The sequence below is a fragment of the Engystomops pustulosus genome, chromosome 1 (assembly GCF_040894005.1).
Source record: "Engystomops pustulosus chromosome 1, aEngPut4.maternal, whole genome shotgun sequence".
NCBI lineage: Eukaryota > Metazoa > Chordata > Amphibia > Anura > Leptodactylidae > Engystomops > Engystomops pustulosus.
In genome coordinates this window covers 149,978,619-149,997,143 of record NC_092411.1, presented here as the reverse complement: position 1 = coordinate 149,997,143, position 18,525 = coordinate 149,978,619, and the positions used below count along the sequence as shown (strand labels likewise).

Sequence of the window (18,525 nt, the reverse complement as noted above, 5' to 3'; positions counted from 1 at the left end):
CTCCCTCCCAGATAAAGACCTTATCAAGCCTGTAGTGTGTAGAATATGTCTCTGCTTGCCGGCAGAAAGCGCCTGTGTCTGAGCTGGTCATGTAATGCATGGAGGGGCAGGAGGCATAGAACACTGTAGTGTGCAGACATGAGAAGCTATTCACGAGAAGAATCTGACCATTGTCGGAAGATTTACGATCAGATCAAGGGGCAACCAAAATTGTAAACACCAGGACTGGTGGAATTAGATGTGTGAAATTTTGTATCTTTATTAATTAGAGAATGTGTTTTGTTATCCTGAGTATATTTAATAATCTTGTCTTCATGGGAATACCCCTTTAATGTACCTGGGTAAAGAAAACAGAACCTTGGGTAATGTCACAAGCATGCGACTCATCACATGCTTCAGGTTTTCCAGATACAAACATGCTGTCCTGATTCATATGAATGCCCTCAGTGCTCTGGCCTCAGTGCCCTTAGCTGATGTCACAACCAAGAAATGCAGCCCACTACAGAAATAGCTGAATATGAGTTTATAAGAAGGGATGATAGATATACCAGGCTGTATCTAAGGCTAGGAAGAAGTCAGCAGCATGAGACAGGTATTGTTAGATTTTGTCAGTAACTTTACAGTTACAATTTAATGTTTGAAAGCTGCCCTTTCCCATTTTTGCATTTCTTTTCAACCTCTTTTAACCATAACTTTTATTTTTCAGTAAAAAGAATCATATGAGGGCTTGTTATCTGTGAAACAAATTGTACAACCATTAAGTATTCTGTGCGGTGTACTGGGAAGCTGGAAAGATTCTAATGCAGAGATATGCTTGCAACACGTGCAATTGCACAGAAAATGAAATTTAATCTTGGTAATTGTAAGATAAAGCACCAAGGCACCAGAAATAGGAATTCTGCACATACACTTAATAGTGTAGAACTGGGGACTACAGAACAAGAAAAAGACTTGTTGAAGAGGGTTTAAAGACAAGCAACCCAATTACTTAGTGGAATGGAAGGTTTCCCTTATGATGATAGGCTAATTGTAAAATAATGGTAAAAATGTTACCATGGTATAATGGTAAAAAATAATGGTAAAAACATCCTCAATGTTTTGTTCTCATGGGAGACTTTCTCCACTCCTCCCCACCAAGTACAAATGCATGTTCAGCCAAACCAGTAACAATAGATGATACCTATAGAAATGTATATATGGAAATGTCCAAATACAATACAACAATAAATCATTTAACACAATAATAGATATAGCTAGAGTCTAGTCTTTTGAGTCTTTCTGCTAATGAGAGATTTGGTCACTGCAGTAGTGGAATTTCAGTCCAAACGTCGAATCACTGAATGACCAGACAGATCCTACACTGCTGAACTGGCGAGCAATTCCAGTGGAAGCATTGTAATTTTTACCCATGGGGATTATTCGTGTCCTCTCTTAAATGTGTCTTTTAATAGTGAACAACCTTGTTGGCCAACTTGAATATGTTTGTGATGTTATAAGGATATAATAGTGTAGAAATCACAGACTTGGAACAACCAACTTTTCTTGCTATGGCTGATTGGATCACCCCTCTTGCATTCAACTTGGCCACCTTCTGCCGGAGGGTTTCAGTCACTTTGAAACTGCACACCATTTTTGAAAACTGGAAAGTTAGGTTGCCAGTAAAATAGGGTTTCTCACAAATGAAGGAAATTAGCACCAGGTGCCAGGTTCATACCAATAACTAGCAGGTATGGAGTTTAACGCTTGCATTTCAAAAAGCAGAAGAGAGATTTACCTAATTAACCAGCTGTTAACATTTGCATTTACAAAGTGCAACTGTGAACACATGCATTAACCCCTTAACGCTGAAGCCACTTTTCACCTTCCTGACACGGCCCATTTTTTCAAATCTGCCCTGTGTCACTATAAGTGGTTATAACTTCGGAACGCTTTAACATATCCAAGTGATTTTAAAATTGTTTTCTCGTGACACATCGTACTTCAGGTTATTTGAAAAATTTTGGTGGTATGTTTTGCATTTATTTATGAGAAAATCAGATATTTGGTGAAAATTTGGAAAAATTTTAGATTTTTGAACTTCAAAATGTTCTACTTTTTCCATACATAGTCATAACCGCAAAAAAACGTAATAACTAACATTCACTAAATGTCTAATTTATGTGGACATGGTTTTTTATGCATACTCTTATTTTTGTAGGATGTTATGGGCCTTTGAACGTTAGGTGCGATTTTTCACATTTTCATAAAAAACGCAAAATCCTGCTATTGAGGGACCTGCTCAGGTTTCAAATCACTTTGAGAGACCTAAATAAAAGTAAACCCCATAAATTACCCCATTATAGAAACTACGGCCCTCAACGTATGTGAAACAACTTTTATGAAGTTTGTTAACCCTTTAATTGTTTTACAGGGGTTAAAACAAAATCGGATGCAATTTTGAAAGTAAAATTTTTTGAGTGAATTAATATGTTTTTCAAAAAATGTACAAATTGTCATTGGATAAAATACCAAAACGCTCCACAAAATTTGATACCCAATCTCTTTCGTGTATAATAATACCCCATATGTGGTGGTAACCTGCTGTATGGGCACACGCCAGGGCGTCGAAGGGAGCTGCGCCATTCAGAGCAGATTATGCATTGTCAATTTTTATTGGCTATACAATCTTTATTTTTTTGGCAATTTGGACATATAAGGGCTTATTTTCTGCGACATGAGATGCACTTTACAAATACTTCATTTTAGTGGGTCATTAGCTTATTGATGAGATTTTATTAACTCTTGAATGTATGGGTGAAAAGAAAATTGTCAATTTTGGTTTACTTTCTTTTCGTATTTTTTGGGGGTCGTACACCGTACACTAAAAATATTATATTATCTTCATTCTATAGGTCACTACGATTACGGTGATACCTCATTTGTATAGTTTTTCATTTATTTTTACAATTTTACTGGATAAAAACTAATATAGAGGAAATCTCATTTGTTTTTGCATCGCCATCTTTTCGGAGACGTAACTTTAATATTTTTTGGTTGACAGAGCTAGTTTAGGGCTTATTTTTTACGTGTTGAGTTGTTCTTTTCAGTGGTACCATTTTTGCGCACATAACTTTTTTTGATCACTTTTTAGAACATTTTTGTGTAGAGATTTTATGAAAAATGTACATTTTTGGCGTGTTTTTCGGGTTTTGTTTTTACGGCGTTCACCGAGCGGGTCCAATAATGTTTCTGAGTTATTGTACGGATTGTTACGGACGCGGCGATACCAAATATGTGGGTTTTTTTGGCGATTTTGTGTTTTTTTCACTTTATTGCATGTGTATAGGGAATATTTGTGTTTAGGGGACTCTAAGTTTATTTAATTAATTATTTTTATTAAAAAATTATTTTATGTAGTGTTTTTAACATTTTTATTAACTTTTACAGGTTAGCTTGAACAAGTGATCCACTGATCACTTGTTCAAGCTCTTCTTCACATTACACAGTGTAATACAGTTGTATTACACTGTGTAATGTAACACACTGAGCATGCTGCGCATGCTCAGTGTGTTACAGCCGGGTCCTGTCAGAAGGCAGGACCCGGCTCCCGGCAGGAGGATTGCGCAGCCCCGGGCACCGGCAGTCCCGGGGCTGCGATCGGAGCAGCGGACCCCCCGGTAAGCGCCGCGGGGGGGTCCGATTCTTCTGAAATGCCCCTTGCATCCTCTTTAAATCTCCGATCGCGGGTGTTAGAGGCAGGTGTCGGCTATAATATATAGCTTACACCTGCAGCTTCTGGCGCCGGCTCCGTTCAGGAGCCGGTGCCAGAAGCATGACGTAATAGTACTGCATTTTGCGGGAACGCACCTCCCGCGATGCAGTACTATTACGTCAAATGTCGGGAAGGGGTTAATGCACGTGTTAATGGTAAGGTTGACACATATGTTAACATTGCGTTAACTATTGCGTTTTGTAAATGCAAATGTTAGTAGCTGTTCAATTAGGCAAATCTATTTAACTGGTGCAATGCATTTTCAAACGCATGTGTTAAACACCGTGTATGAGCGAACCCTCAAAGTGTTTTCTAATTTTCATCAAGCATCTGATTTACATTTTATTAAAATATATACAATTTATGAAATAAGCTTGAAATGCTGCTATTTAGGATATATTCACATAGGACTACACAATGACCTTGACATTTAGAAAATTATGTGTTGTTCTCTTATTTTGATCTCCTGGTCATGGTCAGCACATTGGAAGTTACTACTGCTAAATCAACTGTATTAAGCTGAAAGCCTATTCTGCAAAGTTAAGTAGTTTTTAACCCCGCTCAGCGCCATACTAGTACTGAGCGGGCTCCCACTATTAGCTCTCAGAGCAGTACTAGTACCGGAGCCGAGCCAGCATCGGGAGTCGCGGGGTGTCAGCGGTAATATACCCACTCCGACCCCGGGTGTTTAACCCGTTAAATGCCGCCGTCAGCGCGACCACAGCATTTAACTTGCCTGCCAGGGGTCTCTGCTCGACGATCGCCCCCTGCGCCGTCTTCAGGGGGAGCGCTGATAGTTCCCCTGGAAGCCTGAGGTCCGACTAGGATTTATCAAAATAAATTATCCAGACATTTCAAAAATTCTGAAAATGTAAAGTAGACATATGGGAAATGTTATTCAGCAACTGATTTAGGTTGTAAATCTATCTGCCCGAAAGGGTGATGATTTTGAATTTCGAAAATGGCAAATTTATTAGCCAAAATTTACCACTAAAACGAAGTACAACATGTGAGGAAAAACAATCTCATAATCGCTTTGATAAATAACAGTGTTCAAAAGTTATAACCATATAAAGCGATGCATGTCAGGATACAAAAAATGGGGTTGAGCCTTAAGCTATAAACTGGCTATGTCCTTAAGGGGTTAAAGAAAAAGCTATTATCATAAAAAAGATATGAGAAATAATAATGTGGGGAAATGCAATACAAAGCATTTTAAACAATAACACTATGATTCACTTGATCTTTCACTTAGTGATCCATTTAGAAGAATATGAATATGCTTTAAAAACATACAGTATGTTTACAAAATCCATGTATTCCACTTACCTGGATCAAAAGTGTCACTGTACAGATATACTATTATAGCCACAAAAGCGACCAGGCAGGATCCCTTTATTTTGTAGCCCATGTTGGAACTTCAGATTCTTCCACATGTAATAAACACAGTTAAAGAATCTGTGAAACAAAATTCCTTCTTATCCTTGTAAAATGTAATCTGTCAGGACAATATAGTTCTTAAAGGATCACATGCTAGTTATTACCATTTCATAAAAAGCTGTTTCGCTCTTTAACCCTGGCTTTACCAGCTTATATTCAAACAGACTTGACAACTTTCCTATCCACATGTGACATATATATGAAACCTAAGCTTAAAAAATTATTGTTTTCCTCAAAATTAAAAATTGTGACCTAAATAAGGATGAGACCATCAGGGCATGCAAATTGAGAAAGGAGCAGCATTTGCCAAGATCTGCTAGTCATTACATTTTTAAGGACCTAGCTCCGATCTGTGGCATGTGGGAGGGCACAGAAGAATAAAAACACTTTTTTCATCTACTTAAAGAGGACCTGTCACCCCCAAAAAGACCCCCACCAAACATGCCCCCATAATCCTCTCCCCAGCCTCTTTCCATATATGCTAAATTTATTTTAATTTATGCTGGGTAAGTGGTTCCTAAAAGATCTGATCTCTTACCAAATAAGAGGTCGGATCCTCTCATATCCACTGCGCTGGCAGTCAGGTTTATTCATGATAACATTATAACATTTGGACGCCGCTGTCAATAAGCACGACACGGCCGCTGTCAGTCGCAATATATGCGATGCTGCCGGCTTCTCAGAGGGGCGTGGTGGGGGAGTGTGGGCCAGACCATACAGAGGAGTACTGACCCCCTCATGAATCAACCCGTCTGCCAGGGCAGTGGATAAGAGGATCCGACCTCAGATCTTTTAGGAACAACTTTCCCAACAAAAATTAAAATAAATTTAGCATATATGGAAAAGGGCTGGGGAGGGGATTATGTGGGGTGACAGATCCTCTTTAAATATTAGATCTGAGGTATGTTTGTTTGCATGTCTATCATGGTGTAAATCAAGATGACAACCAAGGCCATAACGAAGATCTTGAAGAGACCTACATTTGCTTTGGATGAAATGAGTCTGGAGATCATGTGTGCAATGTCCTTCACAAGTCATACATCACATCACACCAGCTTCCAAGATTATGCTGTGGAATAGCATAATGAACGTTAACCTGACCTGTCTAGTGTTCATTCCAGATACACATGTACGCAAAAAATTGATCTGATTGTCGAAAGACCAGTGTCCCAGGAATGGTTTTGCATCTTGTGTGCCATAAATGTACTATCATGACCTGCAGCATCTCTGGTCTTATCTGCCTTCTAGCACATGTGAGATCATTAGTTGGTAATCACAAAGGGATATGCCACCAGCGGATCTTGTTTATTTTCACATTAAGTGTTTCAGATGTGTCAAAATATTCCCCCGACAAGAATTTATATCCTTATTGAAAGCATTCAGTCATGTGAGTAAATGAAACCAAATAAATTGAGCTGCTTTGAATATTTTTTTTTGCATTTTTTATAATATACATATAATTAACATGGCTCTGAATCCTGTGAATTCCTTTGTGGTGTTGCAATTTCAATGTTGAGCAGTGTATCTTACCTAAATTGACATTCTTGTCCGTAGGGAAATATAGCATTCCAAATAAAGCTTTCTTCCAAATAATGTTATGTTGTGGGCATATAGGCTATTGCGGTTTACACAATAAACCTGTAAACTAAATATGTTACATTACACATCTAACATAGTGGCCACCGTGGCAATATGAAATAGAGTGGTGGACTGTCAGGAGGATGACTCTAGAGCAGTGATGGCTAACCTATGGCACTGGTGCCAGAGGTGGCACTCAGAGCCCTTTCTGTGGGCACTCAGGCCATCACCAGAGATGACTCCAGGTATCTTCCTGCAGTCCCAGACAGCCCAGGACTTGCTGTGCACAGAGCTATTTTAAAGTGACAACTCTACTTGGGACTATTTTCTGCTTTATTGGTGTCCTCAGGGTGCTGATATGAATGAAAACTGTGACAGAGAATGGAGTATAAATCACAAATTAAATTTCTGTTTTGGCACTTTGCGATAAATAAGCGGGTCTTTGTTGTAGTTTGGGCACTCTGGCTCTAAAAGGTTTGCCATCACTGCTCTAGAGCCTGGTCTCCTACTACCCCTTTGTGGTGCAATCCCTTCCTACCTGAAGTGAGATCCCTGCCACACTTTGAGTTCTGGGCACGTAGGAGGATTAAATACCAGGTTCAGTTGTACAAGAATGGAATTCTCAGGACCTTTGCATCTCTTAGTCTAGAGTTTAATAGGTACCTACAGCTGCGCCACACGCTGGGGGTCCAGTTTGGGAGGAACTAACTTTAGAGCACAGCACATCACAGCTGTCATATATGGCAATGAGATAGTCCTGAACTAGAGGACCATCATTTTAAGGAAATCACACAGAACTGGAGGTCAACTGTTATCAGTGCTAGGGACCAGCTGATACAGGTCAAGTGACTACACCAAGTATACCTGACCCCTTTGCACTTGCGTCAGATGCATAGACTCACCTCAGATGTGTTCTAGATGACCTTCTTTCTAATAGTATGGGAATTATTCAAGATTATTGGGTGGACATTCATTCCTACATTAACAAGAGTCTGGGTCTCCCGGGTGTCTGCTCCCCTCGGGTGTGTCTTTGATGCCTGGTAGGGGACCATCCTAATGTTCTATGGTAGGAAGGTTATTGTGCTGAACTGGAAGCCTCCTAAGTGCCCTACGTTAGCCAAATGGATTGCGCTGATTAATGCGGATTCTCCGGTTTATTAACTCACTTACACGGCTAGAGGTATTCCGGATTGTTTCTCTTTGATCTGGGATGTGTGGGGGGAAGCCCAGACTGCTTCGGGTGTTGAGGAGGTATAGCTCCATCTGCGTGATGTGTGAATGGTTAAGTGAATGAGTGTTGTCCACCTTAGGGAAGGGGGTACCTTTTGTGGGGGCAATTATCTCCATGTTTTTGCATCACTGGCTGATGTAATTATCATATGCTAAGATTTTTGTGCTGATTGCATCTTGTGCTTCCCTGGATGTTTGCCTTTTGTACACTGTTATATTCTTGAAAAATGAAAATAAAGTCTTTAAAAAAATAAATATATGTTTCACCCATGAAAACAGGAAAACCCCCATAAAATCTAGGGCAGGACAAAGATACTCCCTGCATGCCATTAACTCCTTTGGGCACAGCTTGCAGGATACCTATGTCCCAGACAACCCCAAAAGTCACATATGTGCAAAAACCTCAAAACCTGCCTAAGAAACATTTATCTAGTAAAGATCTATTGACAATCCCCCTCCCCCTTTAATTCAAGATGTGCTAGATTCACACTGGAACTTGGCTTCCCCCTTGTTCTGCATGGTTAGATGAGCTGAATAATTGCAAAAAGAAGAAGTACTCACAGTGTTCAATAAGACACCAACAGTAACCAATGATGATGGTGATGATGACGATAATGGTGTCCACTGGGCTTCCATTAAAAGACATCTACCACCAGGATATAGATTGTAAACCAAACACACAGAAACATGCGTCCCCTCTGGCAGGATCTGCTATTCTTTTCACTTCTTATGTTCTTGTATTAAAGAAAAAAAGGCATTAAAATTTTGGCAAGTTAGCCAGAGGGGCTCCATTAACACCGATAGAGCCCAGATCGCATAATTTTAAAAGGCGTTTTGGTTTAAACCCAAGGCTGGATCCTGCCAGAGGGGCACATACCAGTATGTCAGTGTGCTTGGTTTACAATCCTTCATCCTGGTGGTAGCTGTCCTTTAAGGTATTATTTTACAGAATGAAAATTTCCATATTATAAAATCTGCACATTTTAAACTTTCATTTATGCAGCTGTGTAAGGCATTCTTTTTACAGGGTCTTTCATATTCATATATATTCATAAAATTTTGCATTTAAACTCAGATTTAGAGTAACTTACCTATGATCTGTAAAATGTTATTGCTTCTGGTTCCCTTCCTGGTTGTGTGCAGGACTATGACCTGAATGTCCCCTCCTACTTGTGAGCTCAAATCTGCATTTCCTTCCTGGTTCTGTGCATTTACAGTTGTATAGAAGTATATTCTTATTACTGAGGAGATGTCTTTCAATGGGCCGAGAAATTCATTAATGTTTACAGTCGATTTGCATCCATCTTTTGCTGACCTTTACAAACTATAGTCCACGGGGGAAATTTATGATTTTTTTTAATTTATGCTCAGATTGCTGTCCACTTGAAATAAAGAATAAAGCTTCCTATAGAAGGACAACAAGCAGAGATCAAGAAACCTGTGAGGAATTGATACAGAAAGTATATTTGAAAAATGTATAATCTTTCATTATACAAACAATAACATCAATTTTGCAGACATGGGAAAAACCCTTTAAAAACAATTCATCTTAAAAATCAAGCATGATAAAGCACTAAATCCAAGAACTGTGACTGGAGTAATCTTTATACATTGTTTCCAGAGCCCCTCCATGCTGCAGATTCACAGGCTGTTACACTGTGCAGGACCACTTACCCCTCCAACTGTGTAAGATTACAGCAAGCAGAGGAGAGGAAAGGGAGTGCTGACTGCACAGTGCAACAGCATGTAATGCCCCCAGAGCCCTTCTGGATCTTTAGCATAAGGCTGGGTTCACATTTCATCTTTTGCATTCATTGGTCATATGCAACATGTATGTCTAAAAATAAAAAAAACAGTTGCATTTTTCTTTATACGTCTATGCTTTTTTGGCAGATATGCTGTATATGTCGCATACGTCGGCATCCATTTTTACACTTAAAAACATATACTTGTTTTAAGAAGAGAATTTGAAGGCAAGAATTTGAGGTATAATAGATGCACACTTTATGCATATGTTGTCCATAGAAACCAATGTTAAAAAATGGTATATTTTGCATTTTTTTTTTTTCAAAAGGATATGAACATGTTTTTCTAAACAAAAAAAAAGGATACAAACCCATAGTACAACAAACGTACTCAAGAATGGATACGCTATAGCAGCGAAGAGACGTGAACCTGGCCTTGTTTTAAAAGTTAAAGGGGTATTCTGGGAATATGAACATCTGACATAAAAACCCATGATGATATAAATAAATGAATACAACAATACTCAATGTCATTACAAAACTGAGCTTAAATAATTAGATTTTATGATTTACAAGATTTATGGCCTCTCTAAAGTAGGTGGAGTTATCACTAAGATGATCGCCACTGGAAAATACAAGTTCCATGATCCTTTAGTTCTCCGTAACTCCTCCTCCATCTTATGCTATGCTCCCAGTGATGATATAACAGGTTTTCTTGCTCTGTTACCATAGTAATGATGTGTAACTGCCATCACCACAACACTGACCATACTGGATGCACTGCAACCAACCGACTACAGCCATAAATAGTGATTTAAAATTTTTTTAAATCTCATCAATGTCTCTTCCTGTGGTAATAACTTTTCAATTTATGCCTCTGATTTTGAGACTGGTTTCTCGTGGCACATTTAGTTTATATTAGTAGTATAATTTCACTGATCAGTTATCGATAATGTAGGGGAAAAAAGTCAAAATTACAATTTTCAAAGTTTTAAATGTTCTACTTTTTTTTTTTTAAAAAAAGGCATACCACATTTTTTTTGTAGAAACCTTTTGCCATTTGTCTTCTTTATATTTCCACGTTTTACATTTCCTTTTTTTAAACAGATTTTAGAAAGTTTATAGTTTTAGTAGCAAGTTCTCAGATTTTGAAGAAATTTGAAAAAAACTAAATATGTGGTGACTACTTTATCTTGGAAGTGCCCCATAGAGACTACTATAAACCCCCACAAATAACCCAATTTTATGACCTTAACATCTCAAAATAATCAAACAACATCTGGAAAGCATGATAAGCCTTTACTTCTTTATCAGGAATCTAACAAAATGAATTGGAAATTTTTGTACAAGAATATTCTCAATTAGCTCTTAAATGTACACATTCAGAAAGTATAAAAGATAAAAATACATCCCAAAATCTTTGGGCTGTTTCTTCAGAGTACAGCAATTCCTGACATGTGGATGTCAACTGCTATATCGCCGCACAGCGATGTCCAGAACAGTATTAGCGCTATTGGGTTTTTGGCAGGCTACCGTATTTTCCGGACTATAAGGCGCACTTAAAAGCCTTGGATTTCCTTGGAAATCCAAAGTGCGCCTTAGAGTCCGGTGCGCCCTATATGAGGGCAGCGGACCCTACTTACATAGGTCCCCGCTACCGGAGACAGCAGATCTCCAGCGGGAACAACTTCTGCCGCGTGGTCTGCAGTTCCCGCTGGAGATCTGCTGTCTCCGGTAGCGGGAACCTATGTAAGTATTCCATTCTCCACCTCCCCTCACCTTCCCCGCGTTCCACGTCTCTTCTTGGCGTCGTGTCCCGTCGGGTCTCCGCTCCGCCCCTGCGCCTTATAGTCCGATGCGCCTTACATATGGAATTATTACATATATAAGGCGCATCGGACTGTTGCGCCTTATATTCGCCTAATGGCCCGGAAAATACGGTAATTTGGCTGCAAATGCTTTGTGGTGCCACAGCGTACTTGCAAAGCCCCTTAAGTACCAGTACAATTGAAACCCCAAAACTATTTTGGAAAATATACCCCTTAATGAATTTCTCTAGTGTTGTCATGAGCATTTTAACCCATGGGGTGCTAGTCTAAATTAAATACAAAGGGAATGGTGCAGAGTAAAAAATGTCATTTTAGTGCCAAATATATTTTGACTACTCATGCCACCTAGCTTTTGGAGCTCCGTTTTCACTAGTTTGGATTTGGAGTGCATTGTCGAGTTAGCAGAGCCGCAGAGGTAACAATACAATAGAACCCCCCCCGAGAAGTGACACTATTTTGGAAACTTCAACCCTCCAATTATTTATCTGAGGTTGTGGTGAGCATTTTAACCCCCAACATGCAGGCCAAAATGTAATACAAAGTAAATAGTGCAGAGTAAAAATTGCATTTTATTTCTCAATTATATGTTTTTTTGTGCAAAATCTATGGTTTCAAAAACTCATGCCACTGTTGAAAAACACCCCAAATATCATTCTGCGGGTTGTCTGGAGTATGGCAATACCCCATATGTGGCAATAATCGACAGGCTGGGCACACAGCAGGGCTGAGAAAGGAAGGAGCGAAATTTAGCTTATGGAGCTCTGTTTTCACTGGTTGGGACTTTGAGTGCTTTGTCATGTTAATAAGCTGCAGAGCTACCAGTACAATAGAAACCCCCTGAAAAGTAAACCCATTTTGGAAAGGGCATCCCTCAAAAAATTTATCTAGGGTTGTATGAGCATTATAACCCCTGACATGATGGCCCAAATGTAATACAGGCGGTCCCCTACTTAAGGACACCCGACTTACAGACGACCCCTAGTTAAAGGCGGACCCCTCTGCCCACTGTGACCTCTGGTGAAGCTCTCTGGATGCTTTGGTTTAGTCCCAGGCTGCAATGATCAGCTGTAAGGTGTCTGTAATGAAGCTTTATTGATAATCCTTGGTCCCATTACAGTAAAAAATTTTAAAACTCCAATTGTCACTGCGGCAAAAAAAAAGTGTCTGGATCTACAATTATAAAATATACAGTTTGGACTTACATACAAATTCAACTTAAGAACAAACCTATGGAACCTATCTTGTACGTAACCCGGGGACTGCCTGTACAAAATAAACGGTGCTGCGTAAAAATTGCATGGTTTTCTCAAATGTGCCATTTTAGTGAAAAATTTATTCAGTCCAACTCAGGCCACTGGAGACAAACACGGAGGCAATACCCTGTATAAGCACAAATAAAAATAGGATTCACCTCCACTATGAATAGTAAAAGGTAACAAAAATAAAGCCGGCTCACCCAACCTTCAGACCGTCTTGGCCGTACTCTCACTGTGGCAATGTCCTGGTGCTCGGAAAAGGCGAACCATAGCCATGTAGCATAAGTGAAACAACGTGGAACCGGCACGGCAACGAAACACTCCACAGGGGTAATATGCCAAATTCTTCTTCTTTATTGAATAAAATTCAAACAACATGAGGAGACAACAACGGTTGACGCGTTTCGACGGTTACCCGTCTTAATCTTAACCTGTCTGCTGTATGGAAATACGCTCACCTTTATAGTACTCTGTTGGGTGAGTGAGAGAGGGGAAACGCCCTACTTCCTGTGTGGTTGCTCGGAAACCGGGCCGCGTCTTGCGGTCACATGACCCAGCCACATGACCGAAACGGTGCCGCCTCCACGGTCACATGACCAGGCCACCCGACCGGAAATGTAGCCTAGCAACGGGACAACCAAACTATTGTGTAAAGATCAGACAAACGGGCCGTGCCTCCAATTAATTGCGAACCACTATCAATGGGTCTGCGCAATCGGGAGCACTACCCGGGATCAAGGTTCATAGGTAAGTAAATGATTCTAAAAGAAGGGAACATCTATAAAAATTGCTACTGTCTAATACAGGAAATACACATGCTAGCTAGACATAAAATTCAAAGTACTACGGAACTAGAAAGATACATTCTTACTGAACATCTAGATATTGTATCTACTATTATAAGCACCAGTACACTGAGGATGATCACTAGATTGCCAAAGCGAGTTAAGCTATATTAACATATATAATCTCAAATTGTAAACAAATTGTAAACAAATTGTAAACAAACTGTATAATCTCAAATTGTAAACAAATTGTAAACAAATTGCCAACGAAGTAACAGGGTAGAGGAAATATAAGATCAAATATGCGAAACATGCAGATACTGCAGTAGAAAATACATAACAGGGTTATAATGATTCTTAATATGACAGTATAATGTCCTGTCTCTTACTCAAACAATACATTCAAATGACTCTTAGTATGTTAGTATAATGTCCTGTCTCTTATTCATACCATGTGGTGTCCTGCTCTCCAAAACAAAAATCCAATAGCTCTCCCTGTTTAATAATTTTCTCTTCATATTGCCACCCCTAATTGGAAGTGTAACCTTTTCAAAACCCGTCCATGTAAAGTGCCGGGTAGATTTGCCATGTATTTCTCTAAAATGTCTCGACGCTGCTGAGATACCAACTGAGTCATTAGTGATGTCTGACAGATGTCTGCGGATCCTAGTTTTTAGAGGACCCGTGGTGTGTCCTATGTATTGTGTCTCACACATATTACATTTGATAGAATAAATGGCATTATTGGTATTGCAATTAAGGTATGACCGAATAGGGTAGCTCTTACCCGTGCTACAGGAAGTTATGCTGGTGTCACTTGTTATGTATCTACAGGCCTTACATAGTGTGTGTCCACATTTATGGCAGCCCTTGGTGCTTAACCATGTCGTATTGATTTTTTGACTTTTAAATAAACTTGGTGAAAGAACACTGCCTATCGTGGGAGCTCTCTTGGCCACACATTTGATACCATCATTCAGTAGATCATGGAGAGTCGGATCCTGAAATAAAATCGGGACATATTTCTGAACTATTCTGGTTATGTCCCTATATTGCTTGCTATATGTTGTGGAGAAGATGATAGGGGACTTTCTCTCTCTCTTTTTTTTTCCTTTTATCTCTTACACCGTTACTGTCATTTAGTCCTCTCTGTTCCAATTTGTCCGTTAGTAAATCCTCCTGTTTCAAATTGTGTATTCTATTTATGGCTTTTTCTACTGTAACATTGCAATATCCTCTCTGATTAAGTCTGCCTTTGATACTTTCCATCTCCTTCTCATAATCAACATCGTCGGAGCAATTTCTCCTAAGGCGTATTAATTCTCCATAGGGTATGTTACGTGTTACATGGGGAGGATGGCATGAGGACGCTAGCAGGGTAGTGTTCCTAGACATTTCTTTTCTATAGGGCACAACTCTGACCCTATTTTGTTCTCCAATTAGGGTAACGTCCAGGAACGGGATTCTGTTCCCTCCAAACATAAATGTAAATTTGAGGTTCATTGAATTATTATTAATATAATTAACAAACTCTGCGAACACAGATTCTGTACCCCTCCACACCCACACCAGGTCGTCTATATATCGACCAAACCAGATCACAGACTCCCGGTGTGGGTTGGAGGGTGAAAAAATGTATGTCTCCTCCCATTGCGACATATAAATATTGGCAAGGGAGGGGGAAAATTTTGCTCCCATTGGGGCCCCCTCCACTTGCAAATAATAAGTACCATCAAAAAAGAAGAAGTTGTTTTGGAGTAAAAATCCGGTGGTAAGAATTAAGTATTCTTTTAAGGTTGTACTGTATGTACTATACCTGTCCAAGTGCCTCCGCAAAAGGGAAAGACCTAATTCGTGCGGGATAGAAGAATATAAGGCAGTTACATCGCAGGACGCCCAATTAAAATCCTCCTGCCATTCAAAACTTTTCATGATTCTTAGCAAATGTTTTGTGTCTCGTATAAAAGAGGGGGTGACTCTGGTAATAGGCTGGAGGAAATGGTCCAGCCATTCACCCAGTCTCTCACCCACCCCCCCTATTCCCGCCACTATAGGTCTTAAAGGTGGCGGAAACAAGTTCTTGTGAACTTTGGGGAGTGAATGAAAGACCGGAGTGATGGGGTCTGTGACATATAAATAGTCCTTTTCCCTCTGTGTGATGACACCCAGTGCTACTCCTTCCTCCAATATTTTTAGTAATTGTTTTTGAACTTTATTAGTGGGATTGAAATCTAAAGCTCTATACGTGTCTTTTAACATATTTTCATTAAGGATCTTATAGAGGGCTGCATCCATCACTACTACAGCCCCCCCTTTGTCTGCAGACCTAATAATTAGGTCTGGATCTTCCTTTAGTTGTTTTAGAGCCTCCCTTTCCCCTTTTGATAAATTCTGACGTGTATGATGTGAACGATTATCCTGTAATTCTTTATGTAAAGCCACCAATTCTTTCTCAACTATATCCTGGAAGTGATCTAAAACAGGCACTCGTGAGTTAATAGGGTAAAAATCCTTATTTTTGGTACAGAATTCATTATTGACACAATCATTGCTCTCTCCCTGTTCACACTCCAATAGCCGTAATGTTAATAAACTGTTTTGTTCTTGAAATTTGTCTATAATGACATCTGTTCTCATAAGATCTGCTATATATTCATTATGGCTGTTGGAAGTGGACATGGAACTCTCTCCCTCTTCTGCTACAAGACTGTCTGTTGAATTTACACCATGAAAATGTTTTTTCACCGTGATATTACGAGCTAATTTATTAACATCCAAAAGTGTATCAAACAAATTAAAGTCCACTGTAGGAGAAAATTTTAGACCTTTCGTTAATATTCTAATTTGATTATCGGACAATATTCTACTGGAGAGATTGATGACAGGTTCCATTAGGTAATCTTCTTGGCCCGGGTTTTCACTCCTGGATCTTTTGTGTTTGCGTCCTGCCCGTCTAACCCGTTTTTTGACGGTTTATTCGGTGGTCTCTGGTTTTCACCTGGTTTTGGTTTATGCATAGAGTCTTTATTTTTGCGCTTAGCCCCCATGCGTTCTTCTTCCACTTGTAGAGACAGCTGATTCGACGTGACACTATCTCTAGAGTCCTCTGTATCCGAAAAGCTGACTCTGGAGTTGTAGTATCTTTTGTTGCCCCTTTTGTTACGTTTTTTCAAAATGGATTTAGGTGTACTCGTACTGGCATATGCACCTTGTTCTCGTCGTTTCCAGACATAGACCTCGTCGTTCTGGTAATCGATGACATCACGCTCAAATTTCTTTCTTTTAATTGCGGTAATGTTATCTTCCATTGCTTTAACTTTCTCAGCCACAGTAGATATTTGTTGCGTGTACGTTGGCTCAGGTACCTCCTTATGTAGTGACTCTCTAATGCCATTGATTTCTGTTTTAATATCCGTTAACAGCATTTGTTCTTGTTCTATTATCAAGCGCATCAATTTCATCGAGCATTCACTTAAGGCTTCATGCCAATTCTCTAGAAAGGTTTTTGAGTACTCGGTGGTGGGTATCTTTTTTATTCTCAACCCTCTGGGTATCATGTTCTTCTCTACGTAAGAGCTTAAAGTTTCAGAATCCCACCAAATACGAGCCTCTTTCTCACACAGTTTCAGTAATTTGTCCCATAGTACAAAATCATTAGACATAGAGTCAAAGTTTGCGGAGCCAATATTAAAAATTGCAGCTGCTCGATTTCTCCTGCTATCATTTTCGGAGATATTAGTGCTTCCGGACTCTATGTCTGACTCCTCTAGTTGTGACATCTTGTAAAAAAGGGTTTTCGATATAGGGTCTAGGATTTACGGGGAGACTACGGCTCCTGGCCCGTTTGTCTGATCTTTACACAATAGTTTGGTTGTCCCGTTGCTAGGCTACGTTTCCGGTCGGGTGGCCTGGTCATGTGACCGTGGAGGCGGCACCGTTTCGGTCATGTGGCTGGGTCATGTGACCGCAAGACGCGGCCCGGTTTCCGAGCAACCACACAGGAAGTAGGGCGTTTCCCCTCTCTCACTCACCCAACAGAGTACTATAAAGGTGAGCGTATTTCCATACAGCAGACAGGTTAAGATTAAGACGGGTAACCGTCGAAACGCGTCAACCGTTGTTGTCTCCTCATGTTGTTTGAATTTTATTCAATAAAGAAGAAGAATTTGGCATATTACCCCTGTGGAGTGTTTCGTTGCCGTGCCGGTTCCACGTTGTTTCAATACCCTGTATGTTGCAATGATCGATAGGATGGGCACACGGCATAGCTCAGAAAGGAATAACTGGCATATGGAGCACAGACATTTTACTTTTTTTTGGCATTATGAAGCATTTGAAGATGCCCTTAGGGACCAGTACAATAGAAACCCCTGAAAACGGACCCTATTTTAGAAACTATACCCCTCCATGAATGAATCCAGGGGGGTAGTGGGCATTTTAACCCCGCAGATGGACGCCAAGTATAATGCATAATGGAAAGTGCATAGTAAAAAATATCCATTATGTCAGCTTGTGCCCAGCCCTTGCTACAGGAGACTAACACAAAAATCATGATCCGGGTTCTCCTGGGTGCAGCAATACCCCATATATGGCAATAATCTAAAGGCTGGGCACATAGTATCATAGTTTATACGGTTGAAAAAAAGACACTTGTCCATCAAGTTCAACCAAGGAAGGTAAGGGATTGAATGCGAAAAGGATTTAGCGGAAACAATTCTATAAAACATAACCATAAATGTTATTTAGGTGTAAAAAGGCATTTAGGCCCTTCTTGAAGCTCTCTGCTGTCCCTGCTGTGACCAGAGCCTGAGGCAGGCTATTCCACAGATTGACAGTTCTCATAGTAAAAAAGCCCTGTTGCCCCTAGTGATTAAACCTTGTTTTCTCCAGATGGAGACAGTGCCCTATCGT

General features: G+C 39.9%; 1 protein-coding gene across 6 annotated transcripts in view; it reads right to left on the bottom strand.

Moving 5' to 3' along the window:
- Positions 1-18,525, bottom strand: part of HSD11B1L (hydroxysteroid 11-beta dehydrogenase 1 like) — a 47,338-nt gene that overhangs the window by 26,946 nt on the left and 1,867 nt on the right. Inside the window, exons 1-3 of one of the 6 annotated variants that reach the window (XM_072110607.1) lie at positions 10,318-10,382; positions 9,091-9,404; positions 5,081-5,209 (exon numbers count right to left, since the gene is read on the bottom strand). In XM_072110607.1, coding sequence (XP_071966708.1) covers positions 5,081-5,162 — 82 coding nt within the window. In that variant the 5' untranslated portion in view covers positions 5,163-5,209; positions 9,091-9,404; positions 10,318-10,382. Of the gene's footprint in view, positions 1-5,080; positions 5,210-9,090; positions 9,438-10,317; positions 10,383-18,525 lie in introns of those variants that run through there. The other 5 variants (XM_072110590.1, XM_072110579.1, XM_072110620.1 and 2 more) reach the window with 5 other exon arrangements.